Raw genomic sequence first — 18,181 nt, 5'->3', positions numbered from 1 at the left:
TGGCAGCAACCCACGGACACTTGCTCTGCAGGAAGCCCTGCTCCAAGGCCCCCGAGGATGACCTCGCTTAAGCTAGACGCCTGCTGGTTTTGAGGAAGGACTTCTCCCCATCCCTTGCACGCTGGTGAGCATACAGCTGCCCCCAAAAGAAACAGCACTCAAACCAAGGCTGTCTGTTCCGCAGGCTTTGGTGTTTATAGTTCTTGGGGGGACTCCACCATTTAGACATGGATGTCATGCCCGGTTGGCAATCTTTTTTTTTTTTTTGAGATGGAGTCTCACTCTGCTGCCCAGGCTGGAGTGCAGTGGCATGATCTTGGCTCACTGCAGCTCCACCTCCCAAGTTCAAGTGATCCTCCTACCTCAGCCTCCTGAGTAGCTGGGATTAAAGGTGTGCACCACCATGCCTGGCTCATTTTTTGTATTTTTAGTAGAGGCGGGGTTTCACCGTGTTAGCTAGGATGGTCTCGATCTCCTGACCTTGTGATCCACTTGCCTTGGCCTCCCAAAGTGCTGGGATTACAGGCATGAGCCACCGCGCCCAGCCAGGACTGACTCTGAACATTGCCCAGGCTGGTCTTGCACTAGGCTCAAGTCATCTGCCCACCTCAGCCTTCCTAAAGTGCTGGGATTATAGGCATGAGCCACCGTGCCCAGGCCTGGTTGGCAATCTTCATACATATCATTACTCATCAGTGCCAGGAGAGTAACACTGTCCTGATTCCATGGGGAGGGGGCCATTCTCCTGAACTCTGGCTTAGTACATGTCTCTTCCCTTGGCTCATCTTAATCCGTATCTTTCCCTGTAATAAAATGGAACTGTTAGCGTAGCAGCCTTCAGCGACTTCTCTAAGTCGTTCTGGCAAAATTGACCAAGGGTGGTTTGGGAGGCCCTCTTTGTTGCACCTGGTGTCAAAAGTAAGAGCAGGCTTGTGTGGAGACTGCACCCTCAGACTCTGCAGGTTGACCTATGCTCCACACGGCACGTCAAAATGTCCCTGGGTGATTCCGAAGTGTAGCCATGTTTGGGAGCTACCATGTTGGTCTAACTACGGTTACTGTCCCCATTCTGCAGACTGGTTGAACAATTTGCTCCAGGTTAACTGCAAACAGAAGGCAGAGCCAGGAGTTGACTCCAGAGCACACCAGCCACCTGCTGCCCACCCAGACCTCCCTGGAAGACACGGTGACCTTCACCCAGACTGAGAAGAGGTGGGACTGCATTCCCCCATGACCTTTCCAGATCCAGAGTGGCCGTGGGCTGCCAGGGGCTCACCTGGCTGGGCTCGGCAGGTGCTCCTCACGCAGGCAGGTGCTTCCAGGTGCTGACAAAGGCCGTGGGGATAAGTGAGTAGGGCACCGTGGTGATGCAGTTCCATGTATCTGAAGTGGGGTCATAGCAGTCCAGAGTCTTACACCTCTGGGTCCCAAAGTAGCCCCCGACCACATAGAGCTTGTTGCCGGAAGCCAGGGCATGGCAGGACATGCGCTTGGCAGTCATGTCCCCAATCCGTGTCCACTGGTTGGTCTCACAGTCAAAGCGGTAGGCCGAGGCGGCCGTGAATTCCGTGTCACCTCCCATGATGAAGATCTGGCTGCCCAGGACGGCAGCAGCTGTGTACCGCCACGGCTGGGGGCACTCAGCCTTGATCGTCCACCTGTTCTCCGAGGGGTCATAGCACTGGACCTTGGACACCATGTCCCGGTGGATGCTGGTTCCTCCAAAAACAAAGAGCTTCAGCTTGGCACTCACTACTGCGGCATTGCTGACGCCATCCCTCAAGGGGGCCACCATCATCCACTTGTTGGCCCCAGGGTCGTATTTCTCCACTTGTTTCAGGGAGACAGAAGGGGAGGCTGGGAAGACGCCTGCCAGAGAAGTGTGTCCCCCCACCACATAGAGGCAGTTCTCCAGCTCAGCTGAGCCATGGCCAAAGCGGGCAATCAGCATGGGCGCCGCCTTGGACCATTCCTCATGTACGGTGTCATACACCCAGACGTCCTTGGAGACCCCGTTCTCGGAGCCCCTGCCCCCTGTCACATAGACCTTGCAGCCGATCGCTGAGGCGCTGAACTCCTTCCGGGGGCTGGGCAGGTCGGCCTTGGGGATGATCTCCTTGGCCTTGTGGTCCACTTGGTAGATCTTGTCACACATGAAGGTCTGGCCCCCCAGGATGAGCAGCGTGTGGCCTGCTTTGCGTGGCCGGGCACAGGGGCTGGTGACCACGCCGTCATTCTGCAGGATCCTGGTCTTGCAGCGCAGGGCCTCGTCTATGATGAGCTTGGTGCGCTCGTCCGCCATGAGAAGTGCCTCGCTGGAGACGGCCTCCTGCAGGCAGTCAGACGGCAGCAAGGCCAGACGCACGCTGCGGAGGAGCTCGGGCAGGTGGGCCTTCCGCGGCTCCAGGTCGTGCTTCACCCACTGGAGGATGGCCTCGAAGACCACCCGCTCGTCCTCGGTCTCCAGCTCATCACTCGAGATGAGGTCCAGCAGCGTGTCCTTGGACAGGCTGTTGAAGTCCTCGCTCTGCCGCACCGTCTCAAAGTGCACCAGGCACATGCGCCAGGAGAACTCGTACAGCCGGCGGCACTGGTGGGCGTCCGAGAGCAGCATCATGCCCAGGCAGTTGGAGGGGAAAAGGTTCTTCTCCAGGAACTCGGCGGCGGCGTCCCGCACGTCGTGGAACTGCAGCATGTCGCCCGCCTCCAGCAGTGACTCAGCGTTCTCCTCGTTAATGGCGATGCGTGAGGAGTAGGCAAAGTCCAGCAGCAGCTCCAGCACCTCCGGGTGCAGGTTGTCCTGGAAGTTTACAGTGTCATCCCGGCTCTCCCGCAGGCCGTGGCTGAACATGGCCTCAAAGTAGCGGCTAGAGGCGGCCAGCACGGCACGGTGACAGGGGAAGGCACGATCGCCCGCCCAGAGCGTGACGTCAGTGAACATGCAGTGCTTGCGAAGCGTGTTGAGGTGGGCCAGCACACAGTCCGGGTGGGAGGCCTTGTGGAAGAGGGTGACGTTCATGGACCCCGTGCTGCTCCGCGACTTGCGGGTCTCATGGACGCTGACTGACATGGTGCACCAGCCTGTGGGGGAACAAGCCCACAGGTCAGAGGAGCCCTCCTCTCCATCTGCCCTCTCAGGACTCTCTCTTCAGCATGACCCCCTTGCCCCCTCCCACCCACTCCCTGCTCACCTCTGCTAAACCCAGTCCCTCTCCCGCAACCACGTTGCCAAGGACAACATAGGCAAGAGTGGCTGGGTCTGACCCTGCCCTGCAGAAACTGGTTTTGTTCTCAGGGTATGGGCCAGCTCTGGGACAAACATCTTTGGCCTGCAGATGAGCCACCCCCTAGGTAAGCTAGAGTTGAGGCTGCCTCCCATGGTTAAGAGAACATGCAAACGGTGTTCCTGACTCAGGCAGGTGTCCGGGCAGTGCTAAGTAACTGGTGCCTTTGACCACATTCCACTCTCACGACAGTCCTCTGCAGAAGCTTCTCCTGTGAGTCCCATTTTAAAGCTAGGGAAGCCACAGCTCAGAGAGGCAAAGAAACTACCCAAACCGCCACAGCCAGGATTCTCACATGGGCTGTCCAGCTCTGGAGCCTGATCTCTGTTCAAGGTGACTGATCCCTGCAGGGTTTGCTGTGGACACCCAAGTAGAGCCTCATGTACCCGCTTCCCTGCTCCCAGCAGGCTCTGCCCTGGGCTGGGCTCCAAGCAGTACTAGCTAGACATCCCCCTAGCCTTGGAGCAAGAGCTGCCATCAAGGCCCAAGTGCTCAGTGGAGACATGTTCTCTGAATCCAGGTGTCCCCACAGGGCTCTTCACTTAGCTGGGGCAAGTGATGGCCTGGAGGTGGGGCCACGAGTGACTCACCCTCAAGACCAAGGCAGAGGCCCAAGATGACAGCAGGACATGCTGAACACTAACTGAAGTGATCCAGATTTGCCTCAGCCAAAGCAGAGGAACATGCAGCCAGAGCTTCCAGGGTCCCCGACTGACTCCAGGACCCTGAGTCAATGCGACGCCTCCCCTGCCTCCCTTGTCTGCCCTTCTCCACCAGGCCTGGGGACCGGGTGCTCAGAGTGATGGAGTGATGGTCTGTGCCAACAAACAGGTTCGCTGCCTGCTCAATCTAGGGGAATTTCAAAGCACTGTCATTAACGTCCAGTGAACAGCATGACCCAAGGCCCCAGTTCAGTACTGAGAACTCAAGGCTCAGCCAAAACTCATGCCTAGAGAAATTATGGCCAACACCTTTGATGCCATCTCTAAGACCACAGCTACCTGCCCCCTGACCTGTGGAAGGAGACTGTATTCAACAAGTCTCCCGATCAGGGATTCTCTGATCACCTTGTCAAGACCCTCACCAGAGTCGCCGTGCAGCGGACCCAGGCTCCAGCTGTGGTGACAACAGGGTTTTTACACAAGAAAAATAAAGTGAATTAAGCCTGGAAAAAAAGAAAAAAAAAAAGAAAAGTAAAGAAAACATGGTCAAAACGCAAACTGCATTCCAGCATTTTGACCCCCTAAAAAGCCTGTGCTGCCGTCTTCCTGCTGGTAATGGGGCCAAGAAAAACAAAAAACCCTAAACAACAAAGTTTTTCATTTTTCATTTTCAAAAGTATATAACTCCCCTGCCGCCTCCCACTCCAAGTCAATTTTCTACTTACCTGGTAAAGGTAGGAAACGATTTCATGCTTCAATGAAATTGCAAATGAGTGTCCGACTACATGGCTCTCTCTTGCTCACTCCTCCTCTGGCAAAGAGGCAGAGAAGCCACAAACTGACAAGATTAGAGCTAGGCAAGGTCCCTGCTTTTGGGCTTAGGCAGAGAGGGCACAGCAGCTGTACTGGCCTTGCTGCTTGGGCCCCCAAGCTCCAGGCAGACTGCAGACTGAGGACCTGCCTAAGGCACTGCTGTCCAAACCTGCAGCCCATAGGCCACAGGGCTCCGATGCTATGAGGTTAGCCCTTCTGGGGGTTGAGGCGAGAGCACTGCATGCAGGTCCAGGCTGTATCCTGACTCCACCTCCATCCTGCACCTCACTATTATTTTCTTGTAAAGTGGGATCTCTATCCTATGCAGGCCTCCACAACTCACTTGTTGGCAACTATTTCCTGAACGCATCCTCAAAGCCGGGCCCTCAGATGAGAGGCTGCGCTGACCTGGTCTAAGGGAAGCTTTGCCAACAGCTTAGTTCGTGACTGATTGGAATTGCCCAATCTGAATTCCAGACTCTTCGACATTTCCCCAAATCCTGCTGTGATTGCTAAACCCTCACTCCAGTTTCCAAACTCCAGATCACCCCCTTGGTGATCAAACAATTTCCCAAATGTGGCTCTGTCCCCTCCTGCCCCACCCCACAGTGTCAAGACATTTTAAGAGGCATTTGTTGCCTCTGGTCTGCAGACTGTGCTGGGGGAAACATCGAGAGCCAAGGACCAGGAAGAACTCTACTTCAAGCCCTGGGACTCCTAAGCCCAAGCCCTCTCCACTGAGGTCACGTTCAAGGATCCTGACGCTGAGGTTCGGCCTCAGTTCCATTATCAACACACCTGTGCTTCCCAGGGCCTCCCTGCTCGAGGTCCCTAGGCACCTCATCACACCTGCCCCTGGCCCTGCCGGGAGGGAGGCTGGTTCTGAGCGTGGGCTGAATGGCACCATGAATGCCTGGGCTTGGACGCTCCAAGTGTGGGGCCAAGCCCCTCTGGGATTCTTCTTACAGACAGCCCCAGCTGGAATCCCAGCTTCTCACCTTAGTAACTACGGCCCTGGAACCAACACACCTAGAACTAACCCCACTCTGGGCCACTGTGTTAACTGGGCTGCCTGCGAGGGCACCCAGGCAGAGACTCCCTTTGGAGGGGGTTATGGGCAGGACAAAGTAAGACTCAAAAGACTGAGAAGGCCAAAAAGCAGGGCAGATTGAAACAGAGCAGCCACAAAGGTCCAGAGAAGGAGACAGAGCAGCGACCTCTCCAAGCCAACACTAAGCGGCAGCCCAGGGTCCCAGAGCTGACAGATATCCTGCCAAAGTCAGTGCCAAGAATGCCTGCCTGCTGACGCAGACACTGGCAACGCACGTACATACCCAGGCAGGTTCCCACCCCCTTAGACAGCCGCCAGCCTGGGACACCTCTGTGCCAAGGACAGAAGCACCTGCCCAGTTGTTTCCCCGATTTGTCCCATCTCCTTCTGGGCAGGGCCTGCCCCTGAGCCAATCTTCCACTGATGGCAGCTACTCACTCACCGACTCAGCCTGATCCCAAGTGAGGCACTGGAGCCTCACTTTACAGGCAAGGATGCTGAGGCCCACACAGGTTCTGGGCATGTTATTTGTGTACTGTCTCCCCAACTGCACAGGAGGCCCAGAAAGGCAGGGACCATGTGTGGTGTTCACTGATGTGACCTCAACACCCAGCACAGATCCCAGCACAGAAGTCACTTGATTTGATGGCATGGACCTGTCCATCTCTTCCTATGTCCATGATGAAGCCCTGAGGCACAGCACACGAAACTCATTCACATCACCTCCACCATGACTGCCAGCCCAGCCACTTTCAAGACTCAGAGGAGAGGAAGGCCGAGGCAGTGGCGAATGCTGCCCAGGTGGCTGCGACACCTGACATGTGGTCGACACGTGGCATTTCCCTCGTGCCAGCACAATGCCGCCGCCTCCTCCTGGCACTCACACCCTGACTGCTCTCTGGGAACCACCTGCCTCCAGGCAGCCCAGCGGGTGGGATCCCAGGATGGGCACTGGGCCGCGGGGACCAGGTGGGGAGTGGATGCGAGCCAGGCCTGGCTGGTCGGCTAGTGTCACCTCCCAAACACTGCGATGGGGCCTACACCCGGGACAGACCAGTGGGATTCTCTACGAAGACGTTCCCTGGAACTTTGGGGAACGAAGCAGGCCCTTTCCCCAGGACTGTGGACCGGACTGGACCAGGGTTGGGAGTGGGAAGGAGTGACGGCTGTGTTGCCACCTACCCAAGACGGAAGCCTGCGCAGAGGGCCGAGTGGAGCCCTGTGGTCCCCCAGTCCGCCCCCTTTTGCTGAGGCCTGTCACATAAGGACTCACAGGGTCATCAGTGCCCTGAATTGGTGATCAGGGGCTGCTTGTCTCAGTAGGGGGTCTCAGCTGTGTGTGTCCCTCCACCCCTTCCATCCAGCACCCAGGAGGAATGGTTGTGTGTGATTATTTTCAGTTGCTCAAGATATATGTGTTCAGTATCAGTGGCGTACCCAGCCTCATAGCAGGGCTTGGGGATGCAAAAGCAGCCTAAGCCAGAGGCTCCCAGTGGCAGGGGGTGGGGAGCATGTGAGAGGGCCCAAAAGCAGGCCCCAGGAAGCCTCCCTGTGCCCACGGCCCACGTCTTTGGGGCCTTAATCAATCAGGCAGATCACACTGTACTCTGCACAGATCACAGGATTGTTCTGATGACCTAAGCACGGTCCTGAGCTTTGATGGATGTAAAGCATATAGTGTAACTGCACAATGCTGCAATGCCACAAACCAGCAACCCTTCACCCTGCTACGAGGTGTGGATCCACCTTGGACAGCGCTGCTCCCCAGGCAATCCTTACCTACAGACTCGGCTAAAATGTACCCGGTAACAATGTGCCCAGCTCCCTTCTCCGGAACATCTTTGGAAAGTTAAATGCACGAGGAAACAAAGTAGCCAAGGGGTGAGACTTTCTGAAGAAAACTTGCCACATTCACAGAAGATTCCAGTGACTGAAAGCGAAAGGTCTATCCTGAGAGACATAGGAACCAGGATGCCATCAAACTGCTTTTTCCGTGCCACTCTCAGGAAGGCCTGACTTAGTCTGGCTGCAGCACTAACCCCTTCCCACCTGCCTCCACTAACCAAGAGTTAGCAAGGCTCAAAATGAGGGTGTCAGCTCCATCATTCTTCACTAGAGGATGGGGAAACAAGAGAGGCACAGGGCTCAGCCTGCATAGTCCCCAGCCATGACCAGCTCAAATCATCTCCGGAGCTCAGGGCCACGGCCAATCCGTATGGCCCCCGGGTACAAACTGAAAACCCCTCCCCACTCCCGCAGTGCGATTCTTTTTTTTTTTTTTGAGACGGAGTCTAGCTCTGTCGCCCAGGCTGGAGTGCAATGGCGGGATCTTGGCTCACTGCAACCTCCGCCTCCCAGGTTCAAGTAATTATCCTGCCTCAGCCTCCCGAGTAGCTGGGATTACAGGCGCCCACCAACATGCCCAGCTAATTTTTGTATTTTTACTAGAGACGGGGTTTCGCCATGTTGGCCAGGCTGGTCTCAAACTCCTGACCTCAGGTGATCCACCTGCCTTAGCCTCCCAAAGTGCTGGGATGACAGGCATGAGCCACCACGCCCGGCCAGTGTAATTATTTTCGGTTTGCCTGTGTACCTGCAGTGTACCAGTCTCTGGGTTAGCAGGAAAGCACCTTTGTAAACTCAGAAAAGCCAAACCTGGCTTTTGGGCTTTTTGACAGATGTGGCTCTGGGCCCAAGCACAAGACTTAGAGAGGAAAATGCAGCTGAAATTCAGCCTGCATGAGGCTGGGTACCCTTATGTAGTGAACAACCTGCACAGTGGTTCACGGCCACCCTGCAGGAGCCGACGCTGACAGCAACCCAAGACACGGCCCTTCCTGACACCAAGTATGCACTGGGTGCGTCGGAGTCAGGATTCCACCAACAATGACTTCATGAAAACACAGAGCTGCAAGGACCTCAACATGTCCCATTGCCAGGACTTCCATCATTCCCATTTTATTGATAAGGAAACGGACTCAAGGCCACATTCTTGGAACTTGGGCCTGACTACAGACTCTGAGCTCTTAATTCCTCAGGAAGGCGGACTCGTTCAGTAAGCAGTGGGAGGAAAGGAAATGGAAAGATGAACTCCTCGCTCTCCTGTCCCCTCCTGAGGGTTGGCAGCGCAAGCTAGGTAGGATGCACCAGCCACCCGGCCTGATGTCCCCTGTCTGGGTTTCGGAGACTGTGGGGGCAGCAACCATGCATGAGGGCACCCAGCCAGGTTGCTACCTTTCAACGGCCCGTTTAAAAAAAAAAAAAAAAAAAAAAAAATGTGGCTGGGCATGGTGGCTCACGCCTGTAAACCCAGCACTTTGGGAGGCTGAGGCGGGCCTATTACCTGAGGTCAGGAGTTCCAGACAAGCCTGGCCAACATGGTGAAACCCTGTTTCTACTAAAAGTATAAAAATTAGGTGGACGAGGTGGCATGCGTCTGTAGTCCCAGTTACTTGGGAGGCTGAGGCAGAATTGCTTGAACCCGGGAGGCAGAGGTTGCAGTGAGCCAAGATCGTGCCACTGTACTCCAGCCTGGGCGAAAGAGAAACTCTGTCTCAATAAATAAATAAATAAATAAATAGCAAAAAAAAACCCTTTATGCATATTTATTCAATATTGTATGTATCTTGTTATTTAAAATGTGACTGATCCAAATTATTTATATTTTTCAGTGTGCATATTTATTTAGTTTGATTTTATTTCATCTTTTTATTGTGAAAAGATCTGAGACCGGGCGTGGTGACTCATGCCTGTAATTCCAGCACTTTGGGAGGCTGAGGCGGGAGGATCATGAGGTCAGGAGATCGAGACCATCCTGGCTAACACGGTGAAAACCCGCCTCTACTTAAAATACAAAAAATTAGCCAGGCGTAGTGGCGGCGCCTATAGTCCCAGGTACTCGGGAGGCTGAGGCAGGAGAATGGCCTGAACCCAGAAGGCGGAGGTTGCAGTGAGCCGAGATGGCACCATTGCACTCCAGCCTGGGCTCCAGCCTGACAAAGCGAGACTCTGTCTCAAAAAAAAAAGATCTGAAACCTGCAGTGAAATCACAAGAATTGTGAAATGGCACCTTCTGGTCTCAGGTGGACAGTTTGCTAGGCAGTATTCAGATCTCCTAGCCCGCAGCCTCACCCCCGTTTCCTTGCCTCACTTTGGCCCCCATGCCTCCCACACAGGAATGGGCTGCCCATGGGGCAGTTCTAGAATGGAGCAAGGATCAGGGAAGGCCTGAGGATGTTTGCTTCAGACAATGCTTGGTAATAAATGGGCTTCCCCTTCAGGCAATCCCATGAGGTCCCTGCATCAAACAGCTCCCAGCCAATGCCCACCCCAATAGCACAGAACCACAGCCCTGCTGCAGCCTCTGACAGTGGACGCAGTGAGACCACCTGGCTTCACCTGCTGTTCTGAGGTCAAGATCAACAGTGCCAACAACCAATGCTCTCAAACTTGTGTCTCCTTCCCCACCCAGACACAGACACAGTCTCCCTTGTGGACAATGAATCAGAGGATTACTCTACACACGGCTACCCGTCAGCCTGCAGCCAAAGCCTGGAAAGTGAAGGGAGGTCCCGACAGACCCAGAGGGCCGGCCAACGTTTCAGTGCCTTCTCCACATGCTCCAGCCTTTTTTCTTAACGCACCCAAACATTAAGCACACTTGAAGGGCAGCCACTTTAACTTCCAGGATTGACCTCCAAGTCCCAGGGTGACTGCAGCCTCTGGTCACCAGGGAGTGGGAGCTGTGATTACAAGTTGAGATGGATGCCTTCTCCACTCCAGAGGAATGGGTCTGGCAGTGCACCATGCTGGGTCCTACCCAGCTTGGTGAAGCTCTTCTTCACAAAGAAGGCACAGAACAGGAGGTAAGGGGTCAAGGCCTGTGAAACTGCTGAAAGATGAAGCAACACTTGCTGCTAAAAATGAGTAGGGGATTCTGTCCAGGAAGGGAGCCAAATCAAATGCACGACTATCATGTACCTGATACTGTGCTAGGCATTTTACATACAAAATTTAATCCTCACAACCAAGCTCAACATGGTTATGACTTTCTGTCTTAATCAGGACAGGCAAGGTTCTATTGCAGCAAGGAACAGCCCCCAAATCTCAGCAGCTGTAGAGGAGAAAGATTTATTTCTTGCTCATACTATTAATACATGCATCATGGTTCAGGCAGTGAGGAGTGTGCTCATCAATCCCACTCCTAGGAACCCAGATGACAGAGCTGCCACCATGTCACCAGTCACTATGCCACAGGGCGGAGAGAGAGTTCTGGAAAGCATAGCACTGACAATTAAATGCTTGGCCTGGAAAAACACACAGCACTTCTATTCACATCTCACTGGCCAAAACCAGCTACACGCCTTCACTCACCCACCAGAGAGCCAAAAAATCCAATCCTGCCATATGCCACACTATTCCTGTAAAAAATTTACCGATAAGGAAATAGAAGCTCGCAGGTTAATGATAATGGCAACAACAGTGCTAATCACAGTTGCTTAGTATACGATATGCTGGGCACCATCTCAGCGCTTCGTGAGTTAACTCACCTCATCCCTCCTCAGCCTTAGGTATAATCATGGTCTGCATTTCACAGTTTAGGAAACTGGGCAGGGGGATGTTAGGCAATTTGCCCAAAGCTACGCAAGGAGTGGGGGCAGAGCCCAGGGCTCTGTCTTGTTGAGTCTGTTCCCCCAACTACACTATGTGAGCTCACTGGCCCAAGACTGGGGAAGGGGTGGTGTTCAAATTCAGGCCATCCCTCTCTTTGCTGAGCACCAAAGGGGACAGAAGAGAAGTCTGTGGGGCCTCAGCCCTGTGTCCACCAGCAGGTCCCAGCACCAGGACACTGTCCTCTCCATCTACCCCTTAAGCAGTCCTTCTCCACCAGCTTCTGTGCAACCAGGACAGTGGGATCCTGAAGAGGATTAAGCTCCCAGGCCCCATGATATCAACTTCTCTCCTGTGGGTCGCTGGTCCTAGTAGGCAGCAGCCTCTGTGATCACATGGGGAATCAGGATTGAGAAAGTTCACCCTAGAGAAAGGAACTATCCAGGACTTGCCCAGCTACTCGAAGGCAACGTATGGATTTGGCCAGCTCCTCACCAACAATTTTGTTTGTTTGTTTGTTTGGTTTGTTTTAAAAGAGAAGCCATCTTGCTAAGAGGAGAAGCCAGCCGAGCCCTCGCATGGGAGGAACTGTCCAGGCCACACATCCAGCCCGGGGCAGGTACAGATAGAAGCAGCCATGGATGGGCAGCACCCACCTTTCTGCCCAGCATCCTGTCTTCTTGAGTGGGAGCTCTGCAGACCAAGGGAGAGAGGCCAAGAGCCTCACCCAGGAGCTCCACTGTGTTGTCTTTTACTGACATAACAGTGAGGAGCAAGACAGAAAAGACACTAATGCCCTAGAACCACACCGCCTGACCAGGGTGAGCAGGGAGGAGGCAGTGGATGGGGACACACAGCTTAGTTCTTGGGGAACGAAAAACTCTTCTTCATCGTATGTATAAGGCATAGATATATACGTGGTATTAAAATGCAATGAGAAGGGTGGGTGTAATTAGGAAAAACATGTCTAAAAAGGCTTAGGGGTGGGGGGTGCCAGCAAGATTGAGAAACACTGCAAACACAATGACTATTTTCACTTTGGCTTATTATGTTCAGCTTTTATCCCAAAACAAACACTTTGAAATTACTGCAGTTACGGAATACTATTTTACACTGGTTTTACCTCAGCTTTTCACAGTTGCCATTTTCCTACCCTTCCCTCACTACTGAACAAAGACTGATTAAGGGTCTGCCAAGTGCAGACACTGGGGACCCAGCCTTCTGGAGCCCTCACGAACCTCAGTCTAGTGTCTTTGTGGTTGTCAGCTGTAAACTGTAATGTCCATGGAAACATCACTATGGCTTACTAATCCATTCACCCATAATTTTCTGAATTTTTATCCAAGGAAAAAAGAATGCCTTTTGCTTCTGTTGGTTCACTGTATTCTCTTGAGATAAATCCTTTCGAGAAAAATTGTTCTATGTCACACTGTCCTAAAAGTTCTATTTATCAGGTAGGCCACCCGCAAGCCACACTTAAACCACCGTGCAACGAACAGGCTTCTTTCAGCTCCGGGAGGGGTGGTGGCCCCTCTAAATCTGCCAAGGCAGATGGAAGGTGCCGCCTGGCTTCTACCTGCCGCATCCCAACCCCCTCAGCCTGGAGGCGCTGCTCAGGCTTTCTCTGGACCCCAGAGCTGGGAGTCATCTGCAAGCCCAGCTGCTGCTCCAGACGGGCGTAATGTCCATAAAATGGACTCCACTGCTCTCACCACAGAGGGGACAAAGAACTCGGCACTCAGGTTCACCCACCTGGTGAAGTAACTTGTTTACTTCCACTTATCCAGAGCAAGCCAGAGAGAGAAACAAAGAAGGGCAGCAAGACTGGCTCCCTCCAAAGCCAACATGGCCCCCTAAGGAGGATTCCGCCGCTACAGCAGGACTGGCCTTTGTAAACAGATGCAGTCTGAGGACCTGGAGGGAGGCTGTCTCTCCTCCTCTCGGGTCCCACAGATGGAGCCATTAAAAGCACTGTGGCCTAGATATCACTTTCAATGAACCACCAGGAGTGACAGTCTTGGAAGAACACAAATATGCAGAACAGAACAAAAAATGAACAAAAGCCAAGCACTGGCCACTTACTGGTAGTGAATTTCTTTCTCCCTGTTCTCCAGAAGCTCTGTTCTTCTCCAGGCTGTCAGCGCTGATACTGAATCAGAATGAGAATGCCTCTCAATTCCCAAAGCCCAAGATACAACTCTTCCTTTACCCGCCGAGAGAGATGAGAGCAGGGGGAGCATAGCTGGCACAATCTCCTCAGACAACAATTGGGCAACATCTTACAAAATGACAAATGCATGTGCCCTCTGCCCCAGCATTTCCACTCCTAAAAATTTCCTTTCCATCATGCCTGCACGTGGTTACAAAATGGTTACATGCCGCAGCATGGTTACAAAAGTAAGGGCTGCGAACAACCACAATGTTCACAAATAAAGAGGCCTGGTGAGATAAACCTGGGCACATGCACAGCTGTCTAAAAACACCAAAGGGGCCGGGCAGTGGCTCATGCTTGTAATCCCAGTACTTTGGGAGGCTGAGGTGGGTGGATCACCTGGGGTCAGGAGTTTCAGACCAGCCTGGCCAACATGGTGGTGGCAGTCACCTGTAATCCCAGCTACTCAGGAGGCTGAGGCAGGAGAATCGCTTGAACCCAGGACGGGGAGGCTGCAGTGCCAAAATCGAAGCATTGCACTCCAGCCTGGGCGACAAGAGCAAGACTTCGTCTTAAAAACAAAAACAAAACAACTGGCTTTCTCCACTAAAATCAAAGAGCTGTGTATCAGATGTTACTTTTTTCTTTTTTGAGATGGAGTTTCACTCTTGTTGCCCAGGCTGGAGTGCAATGGTGCAATCTCGGCTCACCGCAATCTCTGCCTCCCCGGTTCAAGCAATTCTCCTGCCTCAGCCTCCCAAGTAGCTGGGATTACAAGCATGTGCCACTACGCCCAGCTAATTTTGTATTTTTAGTAGAGACAGAGTTTCTCCATGTTGGTCAGGCTGGTCTTGAACTCCCAACCTCAGGTGATTTGCCCACCTCAGTCCTCCAAAGTGCTGAGATTACAGGTGTGAGCCACCGCGCCCGGCTCAGATGTTACCTTTGATATGTGTGAAAAACCAGACTATTCATACACACACACATATATAATATAGACACACCTACTGGCACATGCACAAACTCTCCCTGGCAGGCTATGTAAGACATTGGTTACTGCTAGCTATGGCGGAGAGGAGAGCAGGGAAGACTGTTTTCACTGCACACCCTTTTGACCTATTGAATTGTGTGTCCAAAGTGGTATTATCTTCAAGCACCTTGCTGTATGTGAGCCTTTGTGCAGGAGCCCTATCTATATTCTTTCATTCAATCCTTTCAACATCTTCACAAGGTCTCCCTGTCCTGGTTGTACAGATATGTAAACTGAGGCTCTGAGAAGATAAGCAACGTGCACACATCCTTAGTTTGGCTGGAGCCAGTACTCAAAGCTGTTTCACTCCAAAACAGCAAAATGTGGGATATTTATGAAGATGAAGCACACCAACACCGCGTGTGCCTGAACAGAGGCATGCTATTACAAACTCTTGATTTCCCAAGCCTCCCGCTGCCACAGCAAATCTATGCCTGTCTTCCCGGGCGTCAGGAAAGAGGACAGCACATGGAGATACACCTCCCTGCCAGGCTCAGCACTGCATACTAGGCGGAGGACTAGAGCATACAGAGCAGGTTCCCCCTGTCCCACCCCCCCGACATCTGCCTTCCTCTCTGCCTGGGACATCCCCACGTGCCGGCGCTCCCACCTCTGCACTGTGAGACCTGTGCCTGGGATTCATGCTCAGTGCCTCAGTTTCCTCATTTGTGAAACAGATACTAAAAGAATTACACCAACCCCAAAGGACTGGAGAGGGACTGAAAAGGGAAGATGGTGTGCAGAGCCAGGCACAGGGTCCGACACTCAGCTCCCGGTTTTCAGGGGCTTTAGATGGTACAGCTTTTCTCAACAACTGCTTGGTCCCAGGATCTTTACAACTGAAAAATAACTCAGGACCCTAAGGGGCTTCTGCTTATGTGGTTTTGCCTATTGGTATTTACCAGAGTTGAAATTAAAACTGAGCAAAAAACTATGTTAATTTAAAATAATAAAACCTTCACATGTTAACATAAATAACAAATGTTTTTCTGCCACCTAGGCTGGAGTGCAATGGCATGATCTCAGCTCACCACAACCTCCGCCTCCCAGGTTCAAGCAATTCTCCTGCCTCAGCCTCCCAAGTAGCTGGGATTACAGGCATGTGCCACCACATCCAGCTAAGTTTTCTATATTTTTAGTAGAGACGGGGTTTCACCATATTGGCCAAGCTGGTTTCAAATTCCTGACCTCAAATGATCCACCTGCTTCGGTCTCCCAAAGTGCTGGGATTACAGGCGTGAGCCACTGTGCCCAGCAGTAACAGGTGTTTTTCATAAATCAATTTCCCAAGAAAAGATAAATGTTTCAGGTGATGGGTATCCCAGTTACCTGATTTGATCATTACACACTGTATGCTGTGTATCAAAATATCACAGGTGTCCCCAAAATATGTGCAACTGTTACATGTCATTTTTCTAAATTACTTTTTGACCAAAAAATCAATTAAAACAATTTTTTAATTGAAGATAGTGGCTGGATTCTCATATCCGCTTCTGCATTCAATCTGTTGAAATGCATTGTTTTGACTATACAATATAAAGAAAATCCAACCTTACACAGATAGTTGGAAAAGGGAGATTGTATTTTCAGATCATTGTGGATACTCTCCTTTGATACTACACTAAAACTTGACAAGTATAGTGCCTTAAAGGTTAGCTGCAATGTGAAATCTGAGCCCGTATCAATGAACTTTTGTACTCAGTGGCATTCCCATCTGACAGCCTGTCCTGCACTTTGAATGGATTGTTTACCCATGCGTGATTTTGTAACATCAGGCACCAGCCATTTGGAAAACATCGGTTCACTGAGTTATGCACTCTGGAGAGAATGAGTGAAAAAGACAAATAATGTTTTAGTATTACCATGAAAATAGTTTTGACCTTGTGGACTCTCCACCAAGAGAATCTCAGGGACACCAAGACCACACTTTGAGAACACTGGGGTAGCAGATTTTTCTTTTCTTTTCTTTTCTTTTTTTTGAGATGGGAGTTCCGTTCTTTTTGCCCAGGCTGGAGTGCAATGGCGTGGTTTTGGCTCACTGCAACCTCCACCTCCCGGGTTCAAGGAATTCTCCTGCCTCAGCCTCCTGAGTAGCTGGGATTACAGGTGCACGCCACCATGCTGGCTAATTTTTTGTATTTTTAGTAGAGACAGAGTTTCACCATGTTGGCCAGGCTGGTCTTGAACTCCTAACCTCCAATAATCCACTCGCCCTGGCCTCCCAAAGTACTGGGATTACAGGTGTGAGCCACCACGCCTGGCCAGAAGATTTTTCTTATCCTCCACACTAACCACAGTTTTTTTCAAGAACTCAGAAAAAGAAACTTCTGTAGGAAGCATGGGGGCCTATGCAGGGGGTCTCCATCCTGTTTGTTCTACAATGCAGGCACTAGAACCTGCTGTCACTAGAGGCAGCTGGACCCAGTACCCTCTCACCCACTGCTGGCTGTCTTCCTCTAATGAGCTGGCCCTGCCTGCTCCTCCCTTCATTATCAAAAGCCTTCTCTCCCCCACAGGACCACCTCATCCTTCTCCAAAAAAAAAGACCTCAGGGGTTTGCAGAGGGCAGGCCCTCCAGTAGCAAAGTACAGGGGCCATGAGTAGACTGCTACACTTGGGCTTTGCAGTTGATAATTCTTGGTCTCTTGAAATTACATATGTATGTATATTTATAGCAAAAACATGGGTGCCCATAAATAGCCAGTCATTCATGTACACATTTTTAGCATATTGTTTAGCCACCAAGTTCCACTGCATCCTCCTTCCTGGGACCTTGCATTGGGGTTTTCCTTCCCAGTCTTGCCACCACCACTGCAGGCCAGGTTATGGCCAGGCCCCTGAACCCTCTCTTCCCACACCTACCAATCCAGTGCCAAATTGTGAGAGCTCCTGCTCAAAAGCCTTCAATGATGCTTTCACATCCAAGCTATGTTCAATTGGTTCCCTTTCCAGCTTTGTCCCACCCCCAGCCCCTCCCCCTCCCTTCCCCTCATTCTCCCTGCTCAGCCCCATACCCTCCCCTCCATAATCTCTCCCTTCACAGCTGCACCCCACTCTGGATTTTATATTTGTCAGGCACGTAGATGGCCTTGTCCATAGTACATGCTCAGAAAATGAATGCAGTAAATACACTGAAATCTGAGCACCTACAATGTGGCACCCCATGCAGCGTACAGGGCATATGGCATGCAGTAAAGAACATCATTTTGTCGTGTCTCCTAGAATGAGCATTCTTCTGCCCTCTGTGTCTTTGCTGCAGCACGGCAGCCTTTCTTCTACTGCTGGACTGCACTGTCCACTCCTCAGATCACTGTGTATTGTGCCCTTCTCTGTACTGGCAGCTCAAGGACAGTGTTCTGTGTCATCTTTGCTACCTAGAATCGATTAGATGCTTAATAAATACTGCTAAATGAAACGGGGATTAGCCACAATACCCACGGGAGAAAGAATCAAAATGATCCAGAGATCTGTTAGACCCACATGAGAGTTCCCTGGTGCCTGCCTGGTACCTGCCGTATTATTTGCAGGATAATCAACATATACCATATTTAAACATTTTATTATTTATTTATTTTGAGA

General features: G+C 51.9%; 1 protein-coding gene across 8 annotated transcripts in view; it reads right to left on the bottom strand.

The window, feature by feature from the left end:
* The window catches only part of KLHL25 (kelch like family member 25), a 36,331-nt gene that overhangs the window by 7,423 nt on the left and 10,727 nt on the right, over nucleotides 1-18,181 (bottom strand). The window contains exons 1-4 of one of the 8 annotated variants that reach the window (XM_073013054.1): nucleotides 4,672-17,540; nucleotides 4,369-4,449; nucleotides 3,875-4,133; nucleotides 1,277-3,081 (exon numbers count right to left, since the gene is read on the bottom strand). In XM_073013054.1, the coding sequence (XP_072869155.1) occupies nucleotides 1,301-3,070 (1,770 nt within the window). In that variant the 5' untranslated portion in view covers nucleotides 3,071-3,081; nucleotides 3,875-4,133; nucleotides 4,369-4,449; nucleotides 4,672-17,540 and the 3' untranslated portion in view covers nucleotides 1,277-1,300. Of the gene's footprint in view, nucleotides 1-1,276; nucleotides 3,082-3,874; nucleotides 17,541-18,181 lie in introns of those variants that run through there. The other 7 variants (XM_073013052.1, XM_007990303.3, XM_037987750.2 and 4 more) reach the window with 7 other exon arrangements.

This window comes from Chlorocebus sabaeus, chromosome 29, assembly GCF_047675955.1.
Source record: "Chlorocebus sabaeus isolate Y175 chromosome 29, mChlSab1.0.hap1, whole genome shotgun sequence".
Lineage (NCBI taxonomy): Eukaryota > Metazoa > Chordata > Mammalia > Primates > Cercopithecidae > Chlorocebus > Chlorocebus sabaeus.
Note: the sequence above shows the minus strand (reverse complement) of the source record. Positions and strands in the feature narration are given on the sequence as shown.